Source organism: Hypanus sabinus, chromosome 19 (assembly GCF_030144855.1).
Source record: "Hypanus sabinus isolate sHypSab1 chromosome 19, sHypSab1.hap1, whole genome shotgun sequence".
In the NCBI taxonomy this organism is placed as follows: Eukaryota; Metazoa; Chordata; class Chondrichthyes; order Myliobatiformes; family Dasyatidae; genus Hypanus; species Hypanus sabinus.
The window spans coordinates 57,661,170-57,688,337 of NC_082724.1; the positions used below are offsets into that span (position 1 = coordinate 57,661,170).

At 42.2% G+C, this 27,168-nt stretch overlaps 1 protein-coding gene across 1 annotated transcript in view; it reads right to left on the reverse strand.

The window, feature by feature from the left end:
• fgd5a (FYVE, RhoGEF and PH domain containing 5a) overlaps positions 1 to 27,168 on the reverse strand; it is a 250,765-nt gene that overhangs the window by 106,096 nt on the left and 117,501 nt on the right. The window contains exon 9 of the mRNA XM_059944304.1: positions 15,650 to 15,700. Within this exon, the coding sequence (XP_059800287.1) occupies positions 15,650 to 15,700 (51 nt within the window). The remainder of the gene's footprint in view (positions 1 to 15,649; positions 15,701 to 27,168) is intronic.

Genomic DNA, 27,168 nt, shown 5'->3' on the forward strand with positions numbered 1-27,168 from the left:
ATTTTACTCCTGTATACCTCCTCATTTCCAACTGAGATTCTGCCAACATCAGTAGTGTCATTAGCAAATTTATAGATGGTGCTAAAGCTGTGTTTAACCAAACAGTCATGAATGCAGAGGGGCAGAGCAGTGGACGATGCATACATCTTTGAGGTGCACCTGTGTTGATTGTTAGCGAAGAGGAGATGTTACCACTAATCTCCTAATGAGAAAGCCATGAATCTAATTGCAAAGGGAGTTACAGAGGCCCAGGTGTTGAAGCTTTTTGGTTAGTATTGACTGAATGATGGTGCTAAATGCTGCACTGCAATCAATAAACAGCAGCTTGACACATTGTTGCTCTCTAGGTTGTCCAAGGCCAAGTGAAAAGCCTGTGTGACTGCAACTGCTGTAGACCAGCTGTGGTGGTAGATAAATTGCAGCCAGTTCAGGTACTTGGTCATGCAGAAGTAATAAGGAGTACTTCTAGAGTTACAAGAGAGAGAATTAGGCCTCTCAAACACCTAAGTAGATACCTTTGTGTGGAGATGTCTGGAATATGGAAAACAGGGGGACCTCCACGGTCCCTTGATGACTACACTTGCAAGAAGTGCATCCAACTGCAGCTTCGTACAAATCATGTTAGAGAACTGGAGCTGGAGCTGGGTAAACTCTGGATCATTTGGAATGAGATTGATTGACAGCAGATGCAAGGAGATAGATACAATTAAAGGTGCATGACAGAGGTAACTGGGTTACCATCAGGAGGGATAAAGGGGATATGCAGCAAATGAAGGATACCCCTGTGGCTATTCACCTCAAAGGGGGCAGGGACCCAGCAGAGGAAAGCCTCAGCAGTCAGGCCTGTAGAAATGAGTCTGGATCAGTGGCTCATAATTTAAGAGGGAAAGTGGGGAGAAGACGAAAACAATTGGGATAGTGGTCAGAGGAACAAACAGGAGATTTGTGGATGTGACAGAGTCCCCCAGATGGTATGTTGCCTCCCAGGTGCCAGGATCAGAGATGTCTCAGATTGGGTCGACAGCAATCTTAAGGAGGAGTGTAAGGAGCTAGAAATTGTGGTACATATTGGTAGCAACAACATAGCTTGGAAAAGGGACGAGATCCTTAAGAGAGAATGTGTGGAGCTAGGTAGAAAGGTGAAATTCAGTACCTCAAGGGTGGTAATCTCTGAACTTCTGCCTGTGTCACACAATAGTGAGGGAAAGGGGGTGATCTGATATATGAATATGTGACTGAGGAATTGGTGCAGGTGGCAGGTTTCAAATTTGTGGGTAATTGGAATTTCTTCTAGTGAAGGTATTTCCTATACAAAAGTGATGGGTAACACCTGAACTTTAGGGAGAACCAATATCTTTATGAAAAGGTTTGCTAAAGCTGTTGCAGAGGACTTAAACTAGTTTGGCAGAGGGTGGAACTGCAGTGATAGGTCAGAGGATGGGACAGTTGGTGCAAAAGAAGATGCAGTATGTAGAGACAATGAGGAAAGAACAGGCAGTGGAAAGGGGATAATTACAGTTAGTTGGATGGGTTGAAATGTGTTTATTTTAATGTGAGTAGTAGCAACAAAAGCAGTGATCATAGAACATGGGAGAGGATTCTTAGAGACGGGATTTATGGGCATTTGGAGAAGAGTACTATGGTTAGGGTTAGTCAACATAGTTTTGTGATACAAAGATTGGTGGTGTTGTGAAGGCTGTTGTTGGTTACAACAGGATATTGATAAAATGCAGAGCCAGGCTTTAGAAGTGGCAGATAGAGTTCAACCCAGAAAAGTGTGAAGTGATTCATTTTGGAAATGATTCACCCTTGTAAGTAAATTACAGGGTTAATGGCAGGATTCTTAGCAGTGTGGAGGAACAGTGATCTTGAATCATTAAAGTTGCTGTGCAAGTTGATATCATTGTTAAGACGGTGTATGGTGTATTGACTTTCATTAGTTCTTGGACTGATTTCAAGAGCCATGAAGTAATATCACTGCTCTATAAGACCCTAGTTAGATCACACTTGGAATATTGTGTTCAGTTCTGGTCACCTTATTATAGAAAGGATTTAGAAGCTTTATAGAGGGTGCAGAGGAGATTTACCAGGCTGCTGCCTGGATTGGAGAGTATATCTTAATAGTATAGTTTGAGCAAGCTAGGGCTTTTCTCTTTGGGAAGGGGGAGGATGAGAGTTGACTTGATAGAGGTGTACAATATCATAAGGGACTAACAGCTTGTGACTTTTACCCAGAGCAGAAATGGCTAACATAAGGGGCCTAATTTTAAGATGTTTGGGGAAATGTCAAAGATCTTTTTTTTACACAGTGAGTGAAGGTTAATGCAACATACTGCCAGGGGTGGTGGTAGAGATAGACATTCTTAGATAGGCATGTGGATCAAAGAAAAAATGGTGAGTTAAATGAGAGGGAAGGGAAGGGTTTGATTGATCTTGGAGTAGGTAAACAGTTGGCACAAAATTGTGGGCTGAACGGTTCTGAACTGGACTGTACTATTATCTTCTATTTTCTATGTGAGAAGGTAGACAGATTTCCAAAGTGTGATCAGGTTCACGTACACCTGGGGAAATCCCTGCAGCATCTGGTGACACGGAGATCTGTGTCTTAGAGGCCACTGTCAGAACATCTATCAAGAGGGTGAATACACACAAGGCCCTGATGGTGTACACTGAAAACCTGTGCCAAATTATTGGCAGGACTGCTCAAGGGCATCTTCAATCTTTCACTGTTGCAGTCAGAATTTCCCACCTGCTTCAAAATATCAAAAATCATACCAATGCCCAAGAACAGCAGGGTAAGCTGCATCAAGGACCATCGCCCAGATGCACTCCCATCTATTATGATGAAGTGCTTTGAGAGGTTGGTCAACTCCTGCCTAAGCAAGTACTTGGACCTGCTGAAATTTGAAATAGGTCTACAGAGGATGCAATCTCACTAGCTCTCCACTGGGTCTTGGATCACCTGGACAATAGTAATACTTATGTCAGGCTAGTATTTATTAATTATGGCTCAGCGTTCAACATAATCATACCCTCAGTTCTAATCAATAAGCTCCAAAACATGGGCCTCTATACCTCCCTCTGCAACTGGATTCTTGACTTACTCATCGATAGAGCACAGTCAATGCAGATTGGAAATAATATTTTCTACTTACTGACAATCAACCCTGGTGTATCGCAAGGATGAGTGTTTAACCCACTGCTTTACTCTCTCTACACTCACAAATGTGTGGTTAGGTGCAGCTCAAGCACCATTTATAAATTTGCTGATGACACAAATTTTTTTGGCAGAATTTCAGATGGCAACAAGGAGGCGTGCAGGAGTGAGATGGTTCAGCTGATTGATTGGTGCTATAACAACAGCCTTGCACTCAACATTAGTAAGAAGAAGGATTAATTGTGGACTTCAGGAAGGGGCAGTCAAGGGGACACATACCAGTCTTCATTGAGAGATCAGAAGTGGAAAGGGTGAGCAGTTTCAAATTCCTGGATGTCAATATCTCCGCAGGCATGACAATGGCTATATTTCATTGGGAGTTTGAGGAGACTTAGTATGTCAACAAAGACTCCAACAAAATTCCTATAGCTGTATCATGGAGAGCATCATTATAGGTTGCATCACTGTCTGGTATGAAGGACCACTGCACAGGATCAGAAAAAGCTGCAGAAAGTTGTAAGCTCAACCAGCTCTACCATGGGCAATAGTGGCCCCAGCATCAAAAAGACCTTCAACATGTGATGCCTCAAAAAGGTGGCATCCATCATTAGCAACACCCCCATCACCCACAACATGCCCTCTTCTCATTGCTACCATCAAGGAAGAGGTAAAGAAGCTTGAAGATAAACACTCAACACTTCAGAAACTACTTCCGAATGGATAACGAACCTATGTACACTACCTCACTATTTTTTTTTTGTTTTCTCTTTGCACTACTTATTTAATTTAATTTAATCTATGTTGTAATTTATAGTTTTTTTATCATGTATTGCAATGTACTGCTGCCACAAAACAACATATTTCACAACATATGCCAGTGATAATGAGTGGAGAGCTAGTTAGATGTTTCTGAAAGGACAGGGGGGGAGGCAAAAGAGGTGGGGGCATGTCACTGTTGATCAGAGATAGTGTCACAGCTGCAGAAAAGGTGGACGTCATGGAGGCATTGTCTACGGAGTCTCTGTGGGTGGAGGTTAGGAACAGGAAGGGGTCAATAACTCTACTGTGTGTTCTTTATAGGCCGCCCAATAGTAACATGGATATCGAGAAGCAAAAAGGGAAACAGATCCTGGAAAGGTGTAATAATAACAGAGTTATCGTGGTGGGAGATTTTAATTCCCCAATTATTGATTGGTATCTCCCTAGAGCAGGGGTTTAGAAAGGGTGGAGTGTGTTAGGTGAGTTCATGAAGGTTTCTTGACAAAATATCTAGATAAGCCTACAAGAGGAGAATTGTACTTGATTTGGAAATGGGAAATGAACCTGGTCAGGTGTCAGATCTCTCAGTGGGAGAGCATTTTGGAGATCGTGATCATAATTCTATCTCCTTTACAAAAGCATTGGAGAGAGATAGGAACAGACAAGTTAGAAAAGTGCTTAATTGGAGTAAGGGGAATTATGAGGCTATTAGGCAGGAAATTGGAAGCTTAAATTGGAAACAGATGTTCTCAGGGAAAAGTATGGAAGAAATGCAGTAAATGCTCAGGGAATATACATCTAACTAGAATGTTACCTAAGTTACAGGGAAAGGTTGAACTTTATTGACTGATAGGACACCATTTAAAGTTGTTACTGATAACTTCACTTATCTAGGTATAAAAATTACCAAGAAATATAAAGATTTATTTAGAATGAATTTTTTACCTATGCTCCATCAAATTCATCAACTTACTACAAGATGGTCTCCCTTGTTTTTATCATTAATTGGTCGGATTAATGCTGTCAAAATGATGATTTTACCGAAATTTTTATATTTATTTCAAGCCCTACCAGTTTTTATTCCTAAGTCTTTTTTTGATAGCATTGATTCAAAAATTTCTTCATTTGTGTGGCAAAATAAAAACCCTAGGTTAAGTAAAAAGCAATTACAAAAATCAAAAAAAGATGGTGGTTTAGCTTTACCTAATTTTAGATTTTATTATTGGGCAAATAATATTCGTAATTTATTGTATTGGAAATTGGATTTGGATTCACCACTGTGCCCACAGTGGGTAAATTTGGAATGTAATGAGGTAAAGGGATATTCTCTATTCTCTGTTCTTGGTTCGTGTCTTCCTACGGATTTAGTTAAATTTAATAAACAAATATTTAATCCTGTTATTAAACATACATTACGAATTTGGTTTCAATTTCGTAAGTTCTTTATTTTGAAAAACTTTGTTCTTGATAGCCCTATCTTATTTAATTTCTTTTTCAAACCTTCCTGGACAGATCAAGCTTTTAACATATGGAAAAGGAAAGGTATAAAATGTTTTCGTGATCTCTTTTTTGAAGATACTTTGATGTCATTTGATCAACTTTCTAATAAATTTGAATTACCTAAATCTAATTTTTTCAGATATTTACAAATTAGAAATTTTTTACATAAAGTTTTACCATCTTTTCCTAATTCAACTTTGATGGATACTACAGATTTGATCTTTATCTTAAATCCTTGTCAGAAGGGATTAGTAGCTTTTATTTATAATATGATTATGAAGATACAACCAGAAATATCAGTTAGAATTAAACAAGAATGGGAAAAAGAACTTCAATATAACATATCAACAGATAAATGGGAAAAAATTTTGCAAATGGTTAATTCTTCTTCTATATGTGCTAAACATGCTTTAATACAATTTAAAATTGTACATAGAGCTCATATGTCTAAAGATAAACTTGCTCGATTCTATTCTCATATTAACCCTCTATGTGACAGATGTCATTTAGCAGTGGCCTCATTGACCCATATGTTTTGGTCATGTCCCACTTTACATAATTATTGGAAGGATATATTTACTACTATTTCCTCAATTTGGAATATAGATTTACAACCTCATTTTATTACTGCAATTTTTGGCATACCAAATGAAGATGGCAATCAGTTTTCCCCTTCAATCAGACGAATGATTGCTTTTGTAACATTAATGGCCAGAAGGTCTATACTACAAAATTGGAAAGAAGTAAATCCTCCTACTACATTTCAGTGGCTTTCTCAAACTATTTCTTATCTGAGTTTGGAAAAAATTAGAAGCACTATTTTTGACTCATCAATTAAATTTGAAGAAACTTGGAGACCGTTTATTCGACATTTTCATATGAATTAATTTGGCCTTTTCCGGACCTTTCTGCTTATTCATGTTCAGGTATGGAGTTCCGGAGTTCTTTGACACTATCTTATACTTGTAAACTGTTGTTATTGCCTATGTTAGTTTAGTTTAGTGTTTTATTTTTTTTTAACATATATTTTTTCTCACATATTTTTTTAATATTTTTTTTTTTCTTTTTTAATGGTTATTTGTTTTTTTTTTCATATAATCATGTGGACTTGATTAAGGTACTTTCTTTTGCTGATGTTTAGTAGGATATTATTATCTTATTATCAATGTGATTTCAAGTCTATTGTATTTATAATTTACTTATTATTATGTTATTTTTTTGTGTATATGTGAAAATCAATAAAAAGATTGAAAAAGAAAAAGAAAGAAAGAAAAGCATTTAATTGGAGTAAGGGGAATTATGAGGCTATCAGGCAGGAAATTGCAGGCTTAAATTGGAAACAGATGTTCTCGGGAAAAGTACGGATGAAATGTGGCAAATATTCAGGGGATATTTGTGTAGAGCTCTGTATAGGTACGTTGCAATGAGGCAGGAAAGTTATGGTAGGGTACAGGAACCGTGGTGTACAAAGGCTGTAATAAATCTAGTCAAGAAGAAAAGTTTACAAAAGGTTTAGAGAGCTAGGTAATGTTAGAGATCTGGAAGGTTATAAGGTTAATAAGAAGGAGCTTAAGAAGGAAATTAGGAGAGCCAGAAGGGGCCATGAGAAGGGGCCCTGATGGCCTTGGTGGGCAGGATTAAGGAAATCCCCAAGGCATTCTACAAGTATGTGAAGAGCAAAAGGATAAGACATGAAAGAACAGGACCTATCAAGTGTGACAGTGGGAAAGTGTGTATGGAACTGGAGGAAATAGCAGAGGTACTTAATGAATACCTTACTTCAGTATTCACTATGGAAAAGGATCTTGGTGATTGTAGTGCTGACTTGCAGCAGACTGAAAAGCTTGAGCATGTAGATATTAAGGAAGAGGATGTGCTGGAGCTTTTGGAAAGCATCAAGTTGGATAAGTCACTGGGACGGATGAGATGTACCCCAGGCTATAGTGGGAGGTGAGGGAGGAGATTGCTGAGATTCTGGAGATGATCTTTGCATTATCATTGGGGACAGGAGCAGTTCCGGAGGATCGAAGGGTTGCGGATGCTCTTCCCTTATTCAAGTAAGGGAGTAGCGATATCCCAGGTAATTATAGACTAGTGAGTGTTACTTCAGGAGTTGGTAAGTTGATGGAGAAGAACCTGACAGGCAGGATTTATGAGCATATGGAGAGGTATAACATGATTTGGAGAATCAATTTGGAGAAGGAAGTCTGAGAATTGGAGTGGGAGAGCAGCGGGAGCCATTTTGATTTTTTCTTCTTCTCATTGGAGTTAAGTAAGGCGGGACTGTGCAGGAGTGTGATGTCGGGCAGTGAAGCACACTAGATTTAAAAGGATCACAGCCTTATACAGCGGGAGGTGTCGTTTTGTGGGCAGCAGAGTGAGCAGGGAGCAAAGTGAAGGCTTAAGGACTTGGGCTCAATGAGCTTAGGCGGAAACAGGCAAGGCAAGGTAGATTTAGGTTTCACTTTTTCCTGTTATTGAGGAAAAGGGTAAGTATGCGTGTGAGGGCAGCTTGTTGTTCTTAGTGTTGGATGTGGGAGGTCCTGGAGTCTCCTAGCCTCCCAGAAGTCCACATCTGCATCACGTGCGCCGAGCAGCAGCTCCTAAGGGACTGTGTTAGGGAACTGAAGCTGCAGCTCGATGACCTTCATCTGGTCAGGGAGAGTGAGAGGAGAGAGAGGAGTTACAGGCAGGTGGTCACACCGGGGACACGGAAGGCAGACAAGTGGGTCACGGTTAGGAGAGGGAAGAGGAAAGAGTCAGGTACTAGAGAGTACCCCAGTGGCTGTACCCCTTGGCAATAAGTTCTCCTGTTTGAGTACTGTTGGGGGTGACAGCCTACCTGGGGGAAGCAACAATGGCCGTGCCTCCGTCACAGAGTCCGGCCCTGTAGCTCAGAAGGGTAGGGAAAGGAAGAGTAAGGTAGTAGTAATAGGGGACTCAATAGTTAGGGGGTCAGATAGGCAATTCTGTGCATGCTGTCAGGAGAGCCAGATGGTAGTTTGCCTCCCTGGTGCCAGCATCCAGGATGTTTCTGATCGTATCCAAGATATCATGAAGTGGGGGGGGGGGGTGATGAGCCAGAGGTCGTGGTACATATAGGTACTAATGACATAGGTAGGGTAAAGGAAGAGGTCCTGAAAGGAGGATATAGGGAGTTAGGAAGGGAGTTGAGAAAAAGGACCGCAAAGGTAGTAATCTCGGGATTACTGCCTGTGCCACACGACAGTGAGAGTAGGAATGGAATGAGGTGGAGGATAAATACGTGGCTGAGGGATTGGAGCAGGGGGCAGGGATTCAAGTTTCTGGATCATTGGGACCTCTTTTGGGGCAGGTGTGACCTGTACAAAAAGGATGGGTTGCACTTGAATCCTCGGGGGACCAATATCTTGCGGGGAGATTTGCAAAGGCTACTGGGGAGACATTAAACTAGATTGGATGGGGGGTGGGAATCAAATTGAAGAGACTAGGAGAGAGGAGGTTAGTTCACAAATAGAGAAAGCTAGTAGACAGTGTGTGAGGGAGGATAGGCAGCTGACAGAGAAGGGGAGCGCTCAGACCGAAGGTGTAGGGGAGAAAGAAAAAAAAAGATAATAAGTTATTTGCACCATTAGGGATAAACCGAGAGTAAGAGGTGGAGAATTTCTTAAATGCATCTATTTTAATGCTAGGAGCATTGTAAGAAAGGTGGATGAGCTTAGAGCATGGTGTGATGCCTGGAAATATGAAGTTGTAGCTATTAGTGAAAATTAGTGAGGGGTATGATTGGCAACTAAATATTCCTGGATTTCGTTGCTTCAGATGTGATAGAATCAGAGAGACAGAGGGGGAGGTGTTGCATTGCTTGTCAGAGATAATATTACAGCGGTGCTTTGGCAGGATAGATTAGAGGGCTCGTCTACGGAGGCTATTTGGGTGGAATTCAGGAATGGGAAAGGTGTAGTAACACTTATAGGGGTGTATTATAGACCACCTAATGGGGAGCGAAAATTGGAGGAGCAATTTTGTAAGGAGATAGCAAATAGTTGTAGTAAGCACAAGGTTGTGATTGTGGGAGATTTTAATTTTCCACACATAGACTGGGAAGCCCATACTGTAAAAGGGATGGATGGTTTGGAGTTTGTAAAATGTGTGCAGGATAGTTTTTTGCAGCAATACAAAGAGGTACCAAGTAGAGAAAGGACAGTGTTGGATCTCCTGTTAGGGAATGTTATAGGTCAGGTGACGGAGGTATGTGTTGGGGAGCACTTTGGGTCCAGTGATCACAATGTCATTAGTTTCAATATAATTATGGAGAAGGATAGGACTGGACCCAGGTTTGAGATTTTTGATCCGAGAAAGGCTAACTTTGAGGAGATGTGAAAGGATTTAGAAGGAGTGGATTGGGACTATTTTTTTCATGAGAAGGATGTAATGGAGAAATGGAAGTGAAATCTTGAGGGTACAGAATCTTTATGTTCCTGTTAGGTTGAAAGGAAAGGTTAAAAGTTTGAGAGAGCCATGGTTTGCAAGGGATATTGGAAACTTGGTTTGGAAAAAGAGAGAGATCTACAATAAATATAGGTAGCATGGAGTAAATGAGGTGCTCAAGGAATATAAAGAATGTAAAAAGGTGAAAATAAATCCAAAGGGTTTCTACAGTTATATTAATAGCAAAAGGATAGTGAGGGATAAAATTGGACCTTTAAAGAATCAGAGTTAACAGCTTTGTGTGGAGCCAAAAGAGATGGAGGAGATTTTGAGCAATTTCTTTTCATCTGTATACACTAAGGAGAAGGATATTGAATTGTGTAAGGCAGGGGAAACAAGTAATGTAGTTATGGAAACTATGATTATTAAAGAAGAGGAAGTACTAGTGCTTTTAAAGAATATCAAAGTTGATAAGTCTCCAGATCTTGACAGGATATTCCCTAGGACCTTGAGGAAAGTTAGTATAGAAAGAGCAGGGGCTCTGACAGAAATATTTCAAATGTCATTAGAAACAGGGATGGTGCCGGAGAATTGATGTATTGCTCATGTGGTTCCATTGTTTAAAAAGGGTTCTAAGTGTAAACCTAGCAATTGTCGGCCTGTAAGTTTGACGTCAGTGGTGGGTAAATTAATGGAAAGTATTCTTAGAGATGGTATATATAATTATCTGGATAGACAGGGTCTGATTAGGAACAGTCAACATGGATTTGTGAGTGGAAGGTCATGTTTGACAAATGTTACTGAATTTTTTGAAGAGGTTACTAGAGAGGGTGACAAGGGTAAAGGATGTTGTCTATATGGACTTCAGTAAGGCCTCTGACAAGGTTCCACAAGGAAGGTTAGTTAGGAATTAATATTGAAATAGTAAAATAGATTCAACAGTGGCTGGATGGGAGATGCCAGAGAGTAGTGGTGGATAACTGTTTGTCCGGTGGTATGCCTAGTGGTATGCCTCAGGGATCTGTACTGGGTCCAATGTTGTTTGTCATATACATTAATGATCTGGATGATGGGGTGGTAAATTGGATTAGTAATTATGCAGATGGTACTAAGATAGGCGGCATTGTGGATAATGAAGTAGGTTTTCAAAGCTTGCAGAGAGATTTAGGCCAGTCAGAAGAGTGGGCTGAAAGATGGCAGACGGATAAGTGTGAGGTGCTGATAAGTGTGAGGTGCTACATTTTGGTAGGACTAGTCAAAATAGGACATACATGGTAAATGGTAGGACATTGAGGAATGCAGTAGAACAGAGTGATCTAGATAATGGTGCTTAGTTCCCTGAAGGTGGAATCTCATGTGGATAGGATGGTGAAGAAAGCTTTTGGTATGCTGGCCTTTATAAATCAGAGCATTGAGTATAGGAGTTGGGATGTAATGTTAAAATTGTACAAAGCATTGGTGAGGCCAAATTTGGAGTATCGTGTACAGTTCTAGTCACCGAATTATAGGAAAGATGTCAACAAAATAGAGAGAGTACAGAGAAGATTTATCAGAATGTTACCTGGGTTTCAGCACCTAAGATACAGAGTAAGACTGAGCAAGTTAGTTCTTTATTCTTTGGAGCACAGAAGATTGAGTTGGGACTTGATAGAGGTATTTAAAATTATGAGGGGGATAGATAGAGTTGAATTGGATAGGCTTTTTCCATTGAGAGTAATGGAGATTCAAACAAGATACATGAGTTGAGAGTTAAGGAGCAAACGTTTAGGGGTAACATGATGGGGAACTTCTTTACTCAGAGAGTGGTAGCTATGTGGAACGAGCTTCCAGTAGAAGTGGTAGAGGCAGGTTCGATTTTGTCATTTGAAAAAAAATTGAATCAGTATCTGGACAGGAAAGGAATGGAGGGTTATGGGCTGAGTGCTGGTCGGTGGGACTAGGTGAGAGTGAGCATTTGGCATGGACTAGAAGGGCCGAGATTGCCTGTTTCCGTGCTGTAATTGTTATATGGTAATATGTTTATATTAGGAATATTCAGCATGGCTTTATCAAGAGCAGGTCATGCCTTATGAGCCTGACTGAATTTTTTAAGGATGTTACTATACACATTGGTGAAGGTAGAGCAGTAGATGTAGTGTATCTGGATTTCAGCAAGGCATTTGATAAGGTGCCCCATGCAAGGCTTATTAAGAAAGTAAGGAGGCATGGGATCTAAGGGGACATTGCCTTGTGGGTCTGGATAGCCCACAGAAGGCAAAGAGTGAGTGTAGACGGGTTATATTCTGCACCAGTGGTGTGCCTCAGGGATCTGTTCTGGGACCCTCACTCCTCCTGATTTTTATAAATGATCTGGATGAGGAAGTGGAGGGATGTGTCAGTAAGTTTGCTGATGACACAAAAGTTGGGGGTGTGGAGGATAGCGTGGAGGGCTATCAGAGGTTACAGCGGGACATTGATAGGATGCAAAACTGGGCTGAGAAGTGGCAGATGGAGTTCAGCCCAGATAAGTGTTAAGTGGTTCCTTTTGGTAGGTCAAATATGATGGCAGAACATAGTATTAATGATAAGACTCTTGGCAATGTAGAGGATCAGAGGGATCTTGAGGTCTAAGTCCATAGGACGCTCAAAGCAGCTGTGCAGGTTGACTCTGTGGTTAAGAAGGCATACGGTGTATTGGCCATCAATCGTGAAATTGAATTTAGTGGTAATGTTGCAGCTATATAGGACCCTGGACCCATTTGGAATACTGTGCTCATTTCTGGTTGCCTCACTACAGGAAGGATGCCAAAACCATAGAAAGGGTGCAGAGCAGATTTACAAGGTTGTTGCTTGGATTGGGGAACATGCCTTATAAAAAAAGTTCAGTGAACTCAGCCTTTTCTCCTTGGAGTGACGGAGGATGAGAGGTGACCTGATAAAGGTGGACACTATAAGATGATGAGAGGCATTGATCGTGTGGGTTGTCAGAGGCTTTTTTCCCAGGGCTAAAATGGTTTGCCACAAGAGGGCACAGGTTTAAGGTGCTTGGGAGTAGGTACAGAGGAGATGTCAATGCTAAGATTTTTTACTCAAGAGAATGATGACTGCGTGGAATGGGCTGCCAGCAATGGTGGTGGAGACAGATACGATAGGGTCTTTCAAGAGACTTTTGGATAGGTACATGGAACTTAAAAAAATAGAGGGCTATGGGTAACCCTAGTAATTTCTAAGGTCGGGACATGTTCAGCACAACTTTGTGGGCCGAAGGGCCTGTATTGTGCTGTAGGTGTTCTATGTTTCTATGTTCTACGATGTTAAACTGGATTCCAGTTCTGATTCTGGTTTATCCTAGAACAAGGTGAGAGTCCATAGAATAAGTTTCAGGAACCGTAGCTGAAATATTGATCATTGTTAGTGATGAGTGAAGTGTCGAAAGACTGGAGGGTTGCTAATATTGTACCTTAATTTATTAGGGCTGCAAAGAAATATCTGGGAATTGTAGAGCAGAAAACCTAAAGTCTTTGGTAGGTAAGTTACTGGAAAGGATTCTGAGGGATCAGATGCATCTTGAAAGACAGGGTAATTAGGGATAGTTTGCATGGCTTCGTGCATGGGAAATCATGTTTTATGAAGATTGAGTTTTTGAAGAAGTGATCATGGAAATTGATGAAGGCAGAGTGGTAGCATGGTCATATTGCCTTCATGAAGGCCTTTGACAAAGTTCCATAAGGCAAGTTGCTCCGAAAGGTTGGATCCAGGGAGAGTTGACTAATTTGAGGCATGAAGAAATACAAGAGATTCTGCAGATGCTGGAAATCTTGAGCAGCAAACACAAAATGTTGGAGAAACTCAGTCGCTCACGCAGAATTATGGAGAGGAATAAACAGTCAATGTTTCAGGCCAAGATCCTTCATACAGTTGAATTGATAGGAGGAAACAAAGGGTGATGGTAAAAGCTTGTTTCCTGGATGGGAGACCTGTGACTAGTGGTGTGCTTTAAGAGTCAGAACTTGGCCCATTGTTCTTTGTTATCAATGTCAGCAATTTGGATATGAATGTATAAACATTGTTAGTAAGTTTGCAAATGACACAAAAATATGTGGTATAGCAGACAGTGAAGAAGGTTATCAACAAGACAGAGGCATCTTGGTCAGCTAGAGGTGGATGGTGGCACTCCGACCAACACCAAACCAAAGCACATGCATTCTCCTTTTCAACCTTTCATCACCATGTGAAATCCTGTCCAGCACTTAAGTGACATTGATTTAAGAAGCAGCAAACTCAGTTCCAAATTACCCAATATCAGTAAAGTTTTCATGCATTAATATTTCCATGCATAAGAACTCTACCGCTGTCAGTACAGAGAATTTACCATCTATGTGTTGACCAGAGGAGAGGTCTCCATAGACTTTCCCTGCTCCCTGCAGCAAGTGGACAGAGGACTGGCAAATGGAGTTAAGTCAGGTAAGTGTTAAGTATTGCAGTTTGGAATGTCACATTTAGGTAGCATCTCACAGTTCCTCCTGATTCCTGATGTGAGTCCTATTGTAGAATCAAGAAATTCCAAATACATGAAGTACATGGTCCCCAGAAGGTGCAGACAGAGTGGAAGAAAGGCATCCTGTCCTTCAAAAGTCAGGGCATTAGGAGTTAGGATGTTATAAGGTGGTTATAAGATGTAGTTGAGGCAGCACTTCGAGTATTGTTTTCAGTTTCTGGTTACCCTGCTGTACACAGGAACAAGTCCAAAAAATATTTATAAGGATTAAAGAAGCTGAGTTAAGAGAGAAGCTGGAGAAGCAAGGACCTTTTTCCTTTCAGCACGGAAGACCAAGATGTTAAAGAGGTACATACATAAAATAATAAAAGGCATAGGCAGAGTGAATGCACTCAATCATTTTCCCAGGGCTGCAGGGTATGTATAAAGTAAAAGGCAAAAGATTTAATAGGAACAATTTAATATTTAAAAGATTTAATAGGAACAAGGGCAACAGTTTCCATGCAGAGAGAATGAGCTGCCAGAAGAAGTGGTTGAACCAATATATCATCAATATTTAAAGGGTCTTGGACAGTTACATGGATAGAGAAGGTTTACACGGTTATGCCCAAACATGACATGAGTAAATGGCACTAGCTTGGATGGGCATCTTGGTCAGCATGGATCAGTTGGGCTGTAACACCTGTTTCCCTGCTGTATGACTCCAGGACTCTCTAACGAGTGTTGCAAGGACAGTGTTAAAGTACTGAAATTGGAAGTTGTTAATCCCAGAATCCCAGCATGGAGGCAGCAGGCAAACAGCACATTCGGCCAATTTAGAGTGTTGCAGTTCCATTCATACTATGCTGAGTTATGGTCACTGTGCCCACTTCCACATACAAGATGCAGCCCTCGGGATTTCAACACCTTCATAATCAGTCAAGCAGATCACTGCCACTCAACTGATAGCAGCTGTCCCATCAGTGGGTGAATCTTACCCCTCCTGCCCAATCACACATCACCCCTTCAACTGACAGGCCCTCCTGCCCAATCACACACCTAACCCATCAAATGATGGACCATCTCACCCAGTCACATACCCCCCCCCCCCCCATCAGTGGGTGAACCGTTTCACCCAGTTACATACCTCCCCCATCATCAGACAGGCCATCCTGCCCAATCACACACCTCTCCCATCAGCTTTCTGGATCCCCAGACCAACCACATGTTTGTTGAATCTACTTTCATAGACAATTCATTAAAACTACAGGTAGCGGAGTAGAGCAGAGTTTCTTTTTGATTCGATGCCAACTGCAGTACATTTGAAGTTTTGTAATGATGTTTTGTGATTATAATTCTAGAATTACCTTTCGTGTCTTCATATTCAGTAGTGTCTGGACACAAATACTTTAAATAATCTGGAAAATAAGCAAATAGAGGTGAGATAAGAGTATGCTGCACCCATGATATTCAGGATCTGCACCCAAGATGTATTCCTAGTACTTTACAGTGTTGACTTCCAGAGGATTTGCTGGCACTTCTGGACTGAGTTTGTTGCTTCTCAAATCCATGAAATCATTCAAGGCCTTAGAATTCCATCTCTCATCCAATGGGCGCCTCATCCAGAATATGGCCTCCCACAACCCTTCTTCAAGAAGCTGGTACTCAGAGTCACCACCAATTCCAAGCATACACAGCATATTGTCCTCTCCTGCCTTTCATCATCTTGTGAAATCCCTCCCTAGTGGTTAGTGACATTGATTTGAGATGTAGCAACCAAGGACTTAATTACAAGAAAATTCATCTCAGTAGTATCTCACCAACATTTCTCTGTCCATTCTGGGACATGAAGCCAAGCTTTTCCATCTACAGAGGAGAGCTTCTCAGCCCAATCCCACCTACCTGCAGGCACTGCTCTATTCCACATTCTGTTTAATGTGATGAGAGCAACTATTTTCTACACTGCCTCTGGGTGAAATCAATGGTGCTTGTCTCCCTCCCCACCCCCTAGCCCCCTGTCAATCGCTTTAGTTTACTGTTGCCTAGTTATTGATGTCACTAAGAGAAATAGACCATAAGACCATGACCAAGAAAAAGATTAGGCCATTAGGCCCATCGAGTCTACTCCACCATTTGATCATGGCTGATTTATTTTCTTCTCAACTACATTCTCTCTCTACAACACACACAAAATGCTGGTGGAACACAGCAGGCTAGGCAGGCTCGCCAGTCCTGACGAAGGGTCTTGGCCCGAAATGTCGACAGTACTTCTCCCTATTGATGCTGCCTGGCCTGCTGTGTTCCACCAGCATTTTGTGTGTGTTGTTGTTTGAATTTCCAGCATCTGCAGATTTCCTTGTGTTTACATTCTCTCTCTGTAGCCTTTGACACTCTTACTAATCAGGAAGCTATCAACCTCTGCTTTAAATATACCAAATGATTTTGCTTCCACAGTCATCTGTGGCAATGAATTTCACAGATTTCTCTGGCTAAAGAAATTCATCCTCAGCTCTATCCTAGACTCCCCCACAATTTGAAATATCTTCCCTACATCCATTTCAATATTTGGTTTATGTATATTCCGTATACTTACTGTATATGTTGCCACCTTGAGACTCACTTCTTCCAGACAATTACAGGGAAAATAAAATGCAATAGAATTTTACAAGAACAGCAGGAACTAGTGATACAATCAACACCGACTACATGGCTCACAGGGCATCAGGCCAGAAGTTGATGCAGGATAAATTCAGCCACTGTCATCCCATCACTTTAATAGCAAGATAGTGTAGCTAGGACGTAGATCCCTTTATCTGATGCACCAAATCATTCAGGTCAGTTATAACACAGATGAACTGTAGAATAAACATCCCTTCTGCACTGCCTAGTTCTTTTTGAAGAACTTTGTGTCCTTTACCTCGCTATCAAATTACTCTTTATTTCTTACTCCTGTTTAACTTCTCAAAATGCATCACCTCGAATTCGTTGCAGTCGTACGTGGCCTATCAGCGGCATCAACAGAGCTTTACCAAGAGGCATTTTCCGCAGGTCAGTGGCGGTTATTTAAAAAGGGAGCTTCAAGAGTTGTTTGTCAATTATACATGGCCTATCAGCAGCTATAACTGGAGCACTAGCCATGAGTTAGATAGCAGGGAAGGTTCAGGCATAAAAAGGAGACACTGCATAATGGAGTGGTCTGAGGCAGAGTGGTAGGGCTTTGGCTCATTCGGGCTTCAGCAAGGTAAGTGGTGAGTGGACTTCATTTTTTTTCTTTCCATTTTTTTTAAGAGGGATAAAGAGCATGTCTGTAGGGCTAGTACTTTCCTCTGGGTGTCAAGATATGGGAATACTGTCTCCCACATGGCCACATCTGCACCAGGTGCATTGAGATGCTGCTTCTGAGAGACCGTGTTAGGGATCTGGAGCTGCAGCTTTATGACCTGCAGCTTATTAGGGAACGTGAGCAGGAGATAGATAAGAGCTAAAAGGAGTTAGTCGCCTTGAGGATGCAGGAGGTAGATAAGTGGGTGACTGTCAGGGAAGGGATGGGAAGAGCTCAGATAGTAGAGAGCACCCCTGTGGCCATCCCCCTCAGTAATCATTATCTCATTTTGGACGCTGTTGAGGGGAGTAACCTGACAGAGGACAACTGTGGCGATCGGGTCTCTGGCACTGAGCCTAGTTTCATGGTACAGAAGGGAGAGAAGATGAGGGAGTCATAGGGTATTCCATAGTGAGAGAAACAAACAGAAGGTTTTGTCAGCCGACAGAGATACCAGCATGATGTGTTGCCTCCCACGTGCCAGGGTGCCAGGGATGTCTCCAACCAGGTGCAGAGTATTCTGGTGAGAGGGTGAACAGCCAGAAGTCTTGGCACACTTTGACACAGGTAGAAAAAGGGAGGATGTCCTGAACAGGGAGTTGGGTAGGAAGCTGAAAAGCAGGACCTCCAGGGTAGCAATTTTGGGATTGCTGCCTGTGCCACATACTAACAAGCACAGGAATAGCAAGATCAGGCATATTAATGCATGGCTGAGACTGGTGTAGGGGGAAGGGCTTCAGGTTCCTGGATCATTGGGGCATTTTCTGGGGGAGGTACAACCTGTAAAAAAAGGACAGGTTACACCTGAACCCAAAGTGGTCCAATATCCTAGCAGGCAGGTTTAATAGGGCTGCTAAGGAGGATTTAAACTTATTTGATTGGGGGGGGGGGGGGGTGGGAACCGGAGTGATTGGGCTGAGGAAGAGGAAGCAGAAATAGATCAAAGATAGCATGCAACAGAGATGATAGAAAGGACAGACAGTGGGATGAGTTACAGGGCATTAGAGGCATGGTGCAGTTAAAACACAAAGCAACAAATACTGGACTGAAAGTGTTGTATCTGATTGCATGCAGCATAAGAAATAAATTGGATGATCTTGAAATACAGCTACAGATTGGCAAGTATGACATTGTGGCCACTTCTGAAACTTGGCTAAAGGATGGTTGCCATTGGGGGTTGAACATCCAAGGATATACATATATCGGAAAGATAGGTTAGTAGACAGATGGGGCAGCATGGCCCTGTGTATAAGAAATTATATTAAATCATTAGACAGGGATGACATAGGATCAGAAGGTGTAGAGCCTAGCCGGGATGTGAATTATAAATTACAGCAGGAGACAGAAAAGGCATGGCAGAAGGGTAATGTCATGATAATCATTGGGAATTTTAACATGAAAGTGGATTGGGAAAACTAGGCCAATACAAGACCGCAAGAGAGAGAATTTGTAGAAAGTCTAAGGAATGGCTTTTTAGAACAGCTTGTTGTTGAGCCCATAGCAGATCCTAGAACATAGAACGATACAGCACAGTACAGGCCCTTTGGCCCACAATGTTGTGCCAACCTTTAGATCCTGCCCCCCCCATAGAACCCTCCACCTTAAATTCCTCCATATACCTGTCTAGTAGTCTCTTAAATTTCACTACCGTATCTGCCTCAGGCAGTGTATTCCACGCACCAACCACTCTCTGAATAAAAAACCTTCTAATATCCCCCTTGAACTTCCCACCCCTTACGTTAAAGCCATGTCCTCTTAATACAAGAGCACTGGTGCCCTGGGGAAGAGGTGCTGGCTGTCCACTCTATCTATTCCTCGTAATATCTTGTATGCCTCTATCATGTCTCCTCTCATCCTCCTTCTCTCTAGAGCATATATGTCAAACTCAAGGCCCACGGGCCAAATCCGGCCCGCGGTGGAATTATCTTTGGCCCGCGAGATGATACCTAATTACTATTAAAGCTGGCCCCAGTAATCGAAGCGCCTATGGCTAATGCTGGTTTTTAGTGTTTATTCGGTTTCCCTGGTTTATTTCCTGAATATCATTAATGAATAAATTTTTTTTCTATTAGAGCTGGCCCGCCAGTATATTGCATGCACCACTAATACTACAAATCCCACAATTGCTTGCGCTTGCCTTACTCTCTCATCAGCATCCTTATGGCGCTAGTCACGTGTGGTCAACTTTCAGCTATCCCTCACCCCAAAAATGGCTGATCAAAAGGTGGACTTTGAAAACAGGGGTTTTCAAGGCAGGCGGGAGACAGAGTATATGTTCGCAGATATAAAGGGCAAAACTGTTTGTCTTGTGTGCGGAGACAGTGTGGCTGTAATTAAAGAATATAACGTAAGACGACACTATGAAACGAAACACCACGACAAATACAAGCATCTGACAAGAAACAGAAGCTCCAGAAGGTAGAAGAGTTGAAAAGAAGTCTGGCGTCACAGCAGGCTATGTTCACAAAAGCCAAAACACAAAGTGAGGCTGCTGTAAAGGCTAGTTTTATTGTGGCAGCAGAGATCGCTAAATCAGCCCGGCCTTTTACCGAGGGAGAATTTTTAAAAACTGCATGATGAACGTTTGCAACGTCGTGTGCCCAGATAAAAGGCAAGCATTTTCAAATGTGAGCCTGAGCAGAAACACCGTTGCTGACCATGTACGTGAGCTTGCCACCACTCTACAACAACAGCTGGTGGGGAAGGGAAGAGATTTCATCGCATATTCCCTTGCTGTGGATGAGAGCAGGGACACTTCTGATACTGCCCAATTGTCAATTTTCATTTGTGGAGTGGACTCAAGTCTGTGTGTAACAGAGGAACTTTTGGGATTAAGATCAATGCATGGCACAACTATTGGAAAAGATCTCTTTGAAGAGGTATCCAGATGTGTAAATATAATGAGGCTGCCTTGGGATAAACTTGTGGGACTGATGACAGATGGAGCGCCCGCGATGTGCGGTCAAAAGAGTGGATTGGTGGGCAGGATCCGGGAGAAGATGCGGGAGGAAAACGGCGCAGGTGAGCTGGCAGCTTATCACTGCATCATACACCAGGAATCGTTGTGTGGCAAAGCCTTGAAAATGGAACATATAATAAGCACCATAATACGAGCAGTTAACTTCATAAGAGCCAAAGGTTTAAATCACCGCGAGTTCAAGTCGTTTCTGGAGGAGTTGGGTTCAGAATATAATGATTTGCCCTATCACACAGAGGTGCGATGGTTAAACCAAGGAGAAGTGCTGAAAAGATGTTTCGAGTTGCATGAAGAGATCTGTCAGTTCATGGAAAGCAAAGGGAAAGACACAACAGAGCTCCGGGATAAAAAGTTGCTTTGTGAAATGGCGTTTCTGTGTGACATCACGAGCCATCTCAATGCACTCAACCTGCAGCTTCAGGGGCGGGGTCGTGTGATCACAGACATGTACGCTGCAGTGAGGGCTTTTAAAACCAAGCTGCGCCTGTGGGAGACGCAGATGCAGCAAGAAAACTTGAGCCATTTTCCGTATTGCCAATCTATGAAAGTGCAGGTTTCTACCGCAGTGTTCCCACGTGCAAAGTTTTTTGAAAAACTTAGCATACTTGGTGCCGACTTCACACGGTGATTTGCCAACTTTGAAGCCCAAAAAAGCAGGTTTGAACTGCTCAGTAATCCATTTGCAGCTGACGTGGAAAGCGCACCAGCCAACATACAAATGGAGCTGATTGAACTCCGATGTAGTGACACACTCAAGGCAAAGTGTGACTCGGTGGGCGCTGCACAGTTTCTACGTTTCACTCCCGACACAATGCCCCAGCTGCGTACCCAAGCTGCTCAAATGCTCTCTATGTTTGGCAGCACATATCTGTGTGAACAACTGTTCTCTTTGATGAAGATAAACAAAACATCACACAGGAGTCGTCTTTCTGATGAACACCTTCACTCAATTCTGAGGATTTCCTCAGCTCAGTGCCTGACTCCAAACATTGATGAACTTGCATCCAAGATGAGATGCCAAGTATCTGGCTTAGACTAGTGTGAATCACAGAGTGTTGGCCTGTGGAAAAATGTTTTCATTAGAAATTACTCTGGAAAAGCTGCAGATAAAGCCATAAGAAATAAATGCAACTGATTTTTTTAAATTTATTTAATGTTCAATGTTGTTTTTGTAGGCAATAACCTAAGTTTTGCAATAAACGCTGAACCAGTCTGGCCCTCGACTTGTACCGATTTTTAAATTTTGGCCCACTGTGTATTTGAGTTTGACACCCCTGCGTTTGTGGTCTACATTTGTGTTTGCTAATGCTTGATTTCAAATGGTTTATTAATGGAAAACGTATGGCTCCCAAAACAATCTTAGCCGAAATAGCATCGTTTCTTTCTCGTTGCCTACTTTCTTGTAATCTACGTCTGTAAGTTAATACCAATCATAAAAAGAATGCTTGCTAGGCAATCTGTTTCATAAAAAATGAAATTTGTAAAGTGAAACAATTTTAGATGTAGCAGAGACTGAGACACATGAGAGCAGGTTGAAAAAATGAAGGCAACGAAAGCAGTGGGAGCATGCGCGCGTGCACAACTGATCCGGCCCGCATGAAGTCACATTTTTCTCAATCCGGCCCGTGACCTAAAATGAGTTTGACACCCCTGCTAGAGAGTAAAGCCCTAGCTCCCTTAATTTCTGATCATAATGCGTACTCTCTAAACCAGGCAGTATCCTGGTAAATCTCCTCTGTACCTTTTCCAATGCTTCCACGTCCTTCCTATAGTGAGGCGACCAGAAGTGGACACAGTACTCCAAATGTGGCCTAACCAGAGTTTTATAGAGCTGCATCATTACCCTGCGACTCTTAAACTCCATCCCTCGACTTATGAAAGCTAACACTCCATAAGCTTTCTTAACTACCCTATCTACCTGTGAGGCAACTTTCAGGGATCTGTGGACATGTACCCCCAGATCCCTCTGCTCCTCCACACTTCCAAATATCCTGCCATTTACTTTGTACTCTGCCTTGGAGTTTGTCCTTCCAAAATGTACCACCTCACACTTCCCTGGGTTGAACTCCATCTGCCACTTCTCAGCCCACTTCTGTATCCTATCAATATCTCTCTGCAATCTTCAACAATCCTCTACACTATCCACAACACCACCAACCTTTGTGTCACCTGCAAACTTGCCAACCCACCCTCTACCCTGACATCCAAGTTGTTAATAAAAATCACGAAAGGTAGAGGTCCCAGAACCGATCTTTGTGGGACACCACTAGTCACAACCCTCCAATCTGAATGTACTCCCTCCACCATGACCCTCTGCTTTCTGCAGGCAAGCCAATTCTGAATCCACCTGACCAAACCTCCCTGGATCCCATGCCTTCTGACTTTCCGAATAAGCCTACCATGTGGTACCTTGTCAAATGCCTTACTAAAATCCATGTAGATCACATCCACTGCACTATCCTCATCTATATGCCTGGTGACCTACTCAAAGAACTCTATCAGGCTTGTTAGACACGAACTGCCCTTCACAAAGCCATGCTGACTGTCCCTGACCAGACCATGATTCTCTAAATGCCCATAGATTCTATCTCTAAGAATCTTTTCCAACAGCTTTCCCACCACAGACGCAAGGCTCACTGGTCTATAATTACCCGGACTATCCCTACTACTTTTTTTGAACAAGGGGACAACATTCGCCTCCCTCCAATCCTCTAGTACCATTCCAGTGGACAACGAGGACATAAAGATCCTAGCCAGAGGCTCAGCAATCTCTTCCCTCACCTCCTGGAGCAGCCCAGGGAATATTCCATCAGGCCCCGGAGACTTACCTGTCCTAATGTATTTTAACAACTCCAACACCTCTTCTCCCTTAATGCTCCAGAACATCAACCTCACTCATATTGTCCTCACCATCATCAACTTCCCTCTCATTGGTAAATACCAAAAAGAAGTATTCATTGAGGACATTGCTCAATTCCACAGCCTCCAGGCACATCTTTCCACTATCTCTAATCGGTCCTATCTCCACTCCTGTCAACCTTTTGTTCTTCACATAAATGAAGAATGCCTTGGGGTTTTCCTTTCCCCTACTCACCAAGGCCTTCTCATACCCATTTCTTGCTCTCCTCAGCCCCTTCTTAAGCTCCTTTTTTGCTACCCTGTATTCCTCAATAGACCCATAAGATCCTTGCTTCCTAAACCTCATGTATGCTGCCTTCATCCACCTGACTAGATTCTCCACTTCACTTGTCACCCATGGTTCCTTCACCCTACCATTCTTTATTTTCCTTCACAGGTAGATAGGGTAGTTAAGAAAGCTTATGGGGTGTTTGCTTTCATAGGTCAAAGGGTAGAGTTTAAGAGTCGTGAGGTAATGATGCAGCTCTATAAAATGCTGGTTAGGCCACACTTGGATTACGGTGTCCAGTACCTCACTATAGGAAGGATGTGGAAGCATTGGAAAGGGTACAGAGGAGATTCACCTGGATGTTGCTTGCTTTAGAGAGTATGCATTATGATCAGATATTAAGGGAGCTCGGGCTTTACTCTCTGAAGAGGAGGAGGATGAGCGGAGACATGATACAGGTATACAAGGTATTAAGAGGAATAGATAGAGCGGACAGCCTGCATCTCTTCCCCAGGGCACCACTGCTCAGTACAAAAGGACATGTCTTTAAGGTAAGGGGAGAAAAGTTCAAGGGGGATATTAAAGGAAGGTTTTTTTACTCAGAGAGTGGTTGGTGCATGGAATGCACTGCCTGAGTCAGTGGCGGACGCAGATACACTAGTGAAATTTAAGAGACTACTAGACAGGTATATGAATTAATTTAAGGTGGAGGGTTATATGGGGGGCAGGGTTTAAGGGTCAGCACAACAGACCACCCAGCAGTCAGAGGGATTTAGAAGAACAAATTTGTAGAGAGTTCATAAACAGTTGCATAAACCTAAGGTTGTTATAGTAGGTGATTATAACTTTCCGTATATTGACTGGGACTCCCATACTGTAAAAGGACTAGATGAAACAGAGGTTGTCAAGTGTGTTCAGCTGAGCTTCCATAATCACAACATAGAAGTCCCAATGAGAGAGTGTGCAATATTTGATTTGCTATTAAGGAATGAGACAGGCCAGGTGACAGAAGTTTGTGTAGGGGAACACTGAGCATCTAGTGACTGCAATGCCATTAGTTTCAAAGTAAATATGCAAAAAGATAGGTCTGGTCTGTGGGGGAGGGCCAGTTTTGATGGTATCAGAAATAATCTGGCCAAGTGTGGATTGAGACCGGCTGTTTTCTGGCAATGCTGTACTGGGAAAGTAGGAGGACTTCAAAAGTCAAAGTTTGGGAAGTCAAAGCTTGTATGTGTTTGTGACAAGATCTGAAGGATTGTTCTAAAGTGGACTGTTTCTTTAAGAGAGAGAGGGAGCGAACAGCTTGTGTACTAATTCAACAGCAGGGACAGAGAGAAAGTCTGTGAGTTGCCTTGGAAACTGAAAGGCGGAGCTATATGATGGACAGCTCGTGTTCAGCACTTGGAGACATATGCAAGGTCAGTCGACTTTTTAATCGGACTCATAAGAGACACACAACGCCAGAGGCAAGGAGGACACTGGTGAGCTTTGTGTGCCATGACAAGGGTGGGGTTTTTGCTCACAGTGTGGACAAAGTGGTGACCGGTGGGGAGCTATCGGTGTGATTAACTCTGGTTTAGGTTGATAACTCCACCACAGAAGACGGCATCCTCTTTTTGTGGTCCCAGTCGGTGACCATAAGTTTCGGGAGGATGATGTAGAGGATCGGCATCGGCATCAGGAAAACAAACCAACTCTCTTTCTGTCTCTCTCCAACTACTCAAATCAAGTTCCAGAACTGAACTGATTACTTACCATACCACTGTAAGGCTGTATCACCTAATCACCTGAGCTGGGGAAGCTTGGGAACCTTATTTACTCACCTATATATATGCATATACTCTGCTAACCTGTTTACTTTATCTTGTTTTATATTACTTTATTCACGAAGTTATTAATAAAATAGAGTTTATAACTAAAGACTCAGACTCCAGGTGTGTCCATTTCTTCTGGTTCTTTTTAACCTGTCACGGGATACATAGCAGTGTCTGTCACCATAAAAGGTGTAAGGACCTTGAATAACAAGTGTAGGGAACCTCGCACTTCAAGAGATATTGAGGACTGGTTAAGAAAAAAAAGGAGGTGCATAGCAAGTATAGACAGGTAGGAACAAATGAGGTGCTTATTGAGTATAAGAAATGCAAAAAACACTTAAGAAAGAAATCGTGGGATAAAAGAAGGGATATGGATGCCCTAGCAGACAAGGTAAAAGGAGAATCCTAAGGGATTCTACAGATATGCAATAGTGAAAGGATTGCAAGGGAGAAAATTGGTCTTCTGCAAGATCAGAATGCTAAGCTATGTGTGGAGCCAAAAGATATGAGAGGTCTTAAATAATTTTTTTCCTTATGCTTTTATTCAGGAGACAGGCACAGAGTGTATAGAAATGAGGCAAAGCAACAGGAACTTCATGGACCCTATACAGATTACAGAGCAGGAGGTGTTTGCTTTCAAGGCAAACCAGGGTGGATAAGTCCCTAGGGCCTGACAAGGTCTTCCCTTGGACTCTATGGGAGGCAAATGTACAAACTGCCGTAGCCCTAGCAAAGATATTTAAATAATCCTGAGTGACAGAAGAGATACCAGAGGACTGGAGGATAGCCAATGTTACTCCACTGTTTACATGGACTGACTAAGGATAGTCAGCATGGTTTTGTGTGTGTTAGGTCATGTCTAAACAATCTTACAGAGTGTTCTGAGGAGGCTACCATGAAAGTGGATGAAGGCAAGCCAGTGGATATTGTCTACATGGATTTTTGCAAGGCATTTGATAAGGTTCCAAATGGGAGGCTAGTCAAGAAGGTTCAGCCACTCAGCATTTTACATGAGGTAGTAAACTGGATTAGACATAGGTTTTGTAGGAAAAGCCAAAGAAGCCAGGTAGTACATGGTTGCCTCTCTGACTAGATGCCTATGATTAGTTGAGTACCGCAGGAATCAGTGCCATTGTTGTTTGTCATCTATATCAACAATCTGGATGATAATGTGGTTAATTGGCTTCAGCAAATTTGCAGATGACACCAAGATTGGCCATGTAGTGGACAGCAAGGAAGGCTATCATGGCTTGCAGAGGCATTTGGATTAGCTGGAAAAATGGCATGAAAAATGGTAGATGAAATTTATTGTAGACAAATGAGAGGTGTTGCACTTCAGTAGGACCAACCAGGGTAGTTCTTAAAACAGTGAACACTAAGGCACTGAAGAGTGTGGTAGAGCAAAGGGATCTAAGAATACAGGTCCACAATTCATTGAAAATAGTGTCACAAGTGGATAGAATCGTAAAGACAGCTTTTGAAACATTGGCCTTCATGAATAAAAGTATTGAGTACAGGAGGTGAGATGTTACGTTGAAGTATAAGACATTGGTGAGGCCTAATTTGAAGTATTGTGTAGAGTTTTGATCACCTATTTACAGGAAAGTTGTAAATAGGGTTGAAAGAATGCAGCGAAAATTTACAGG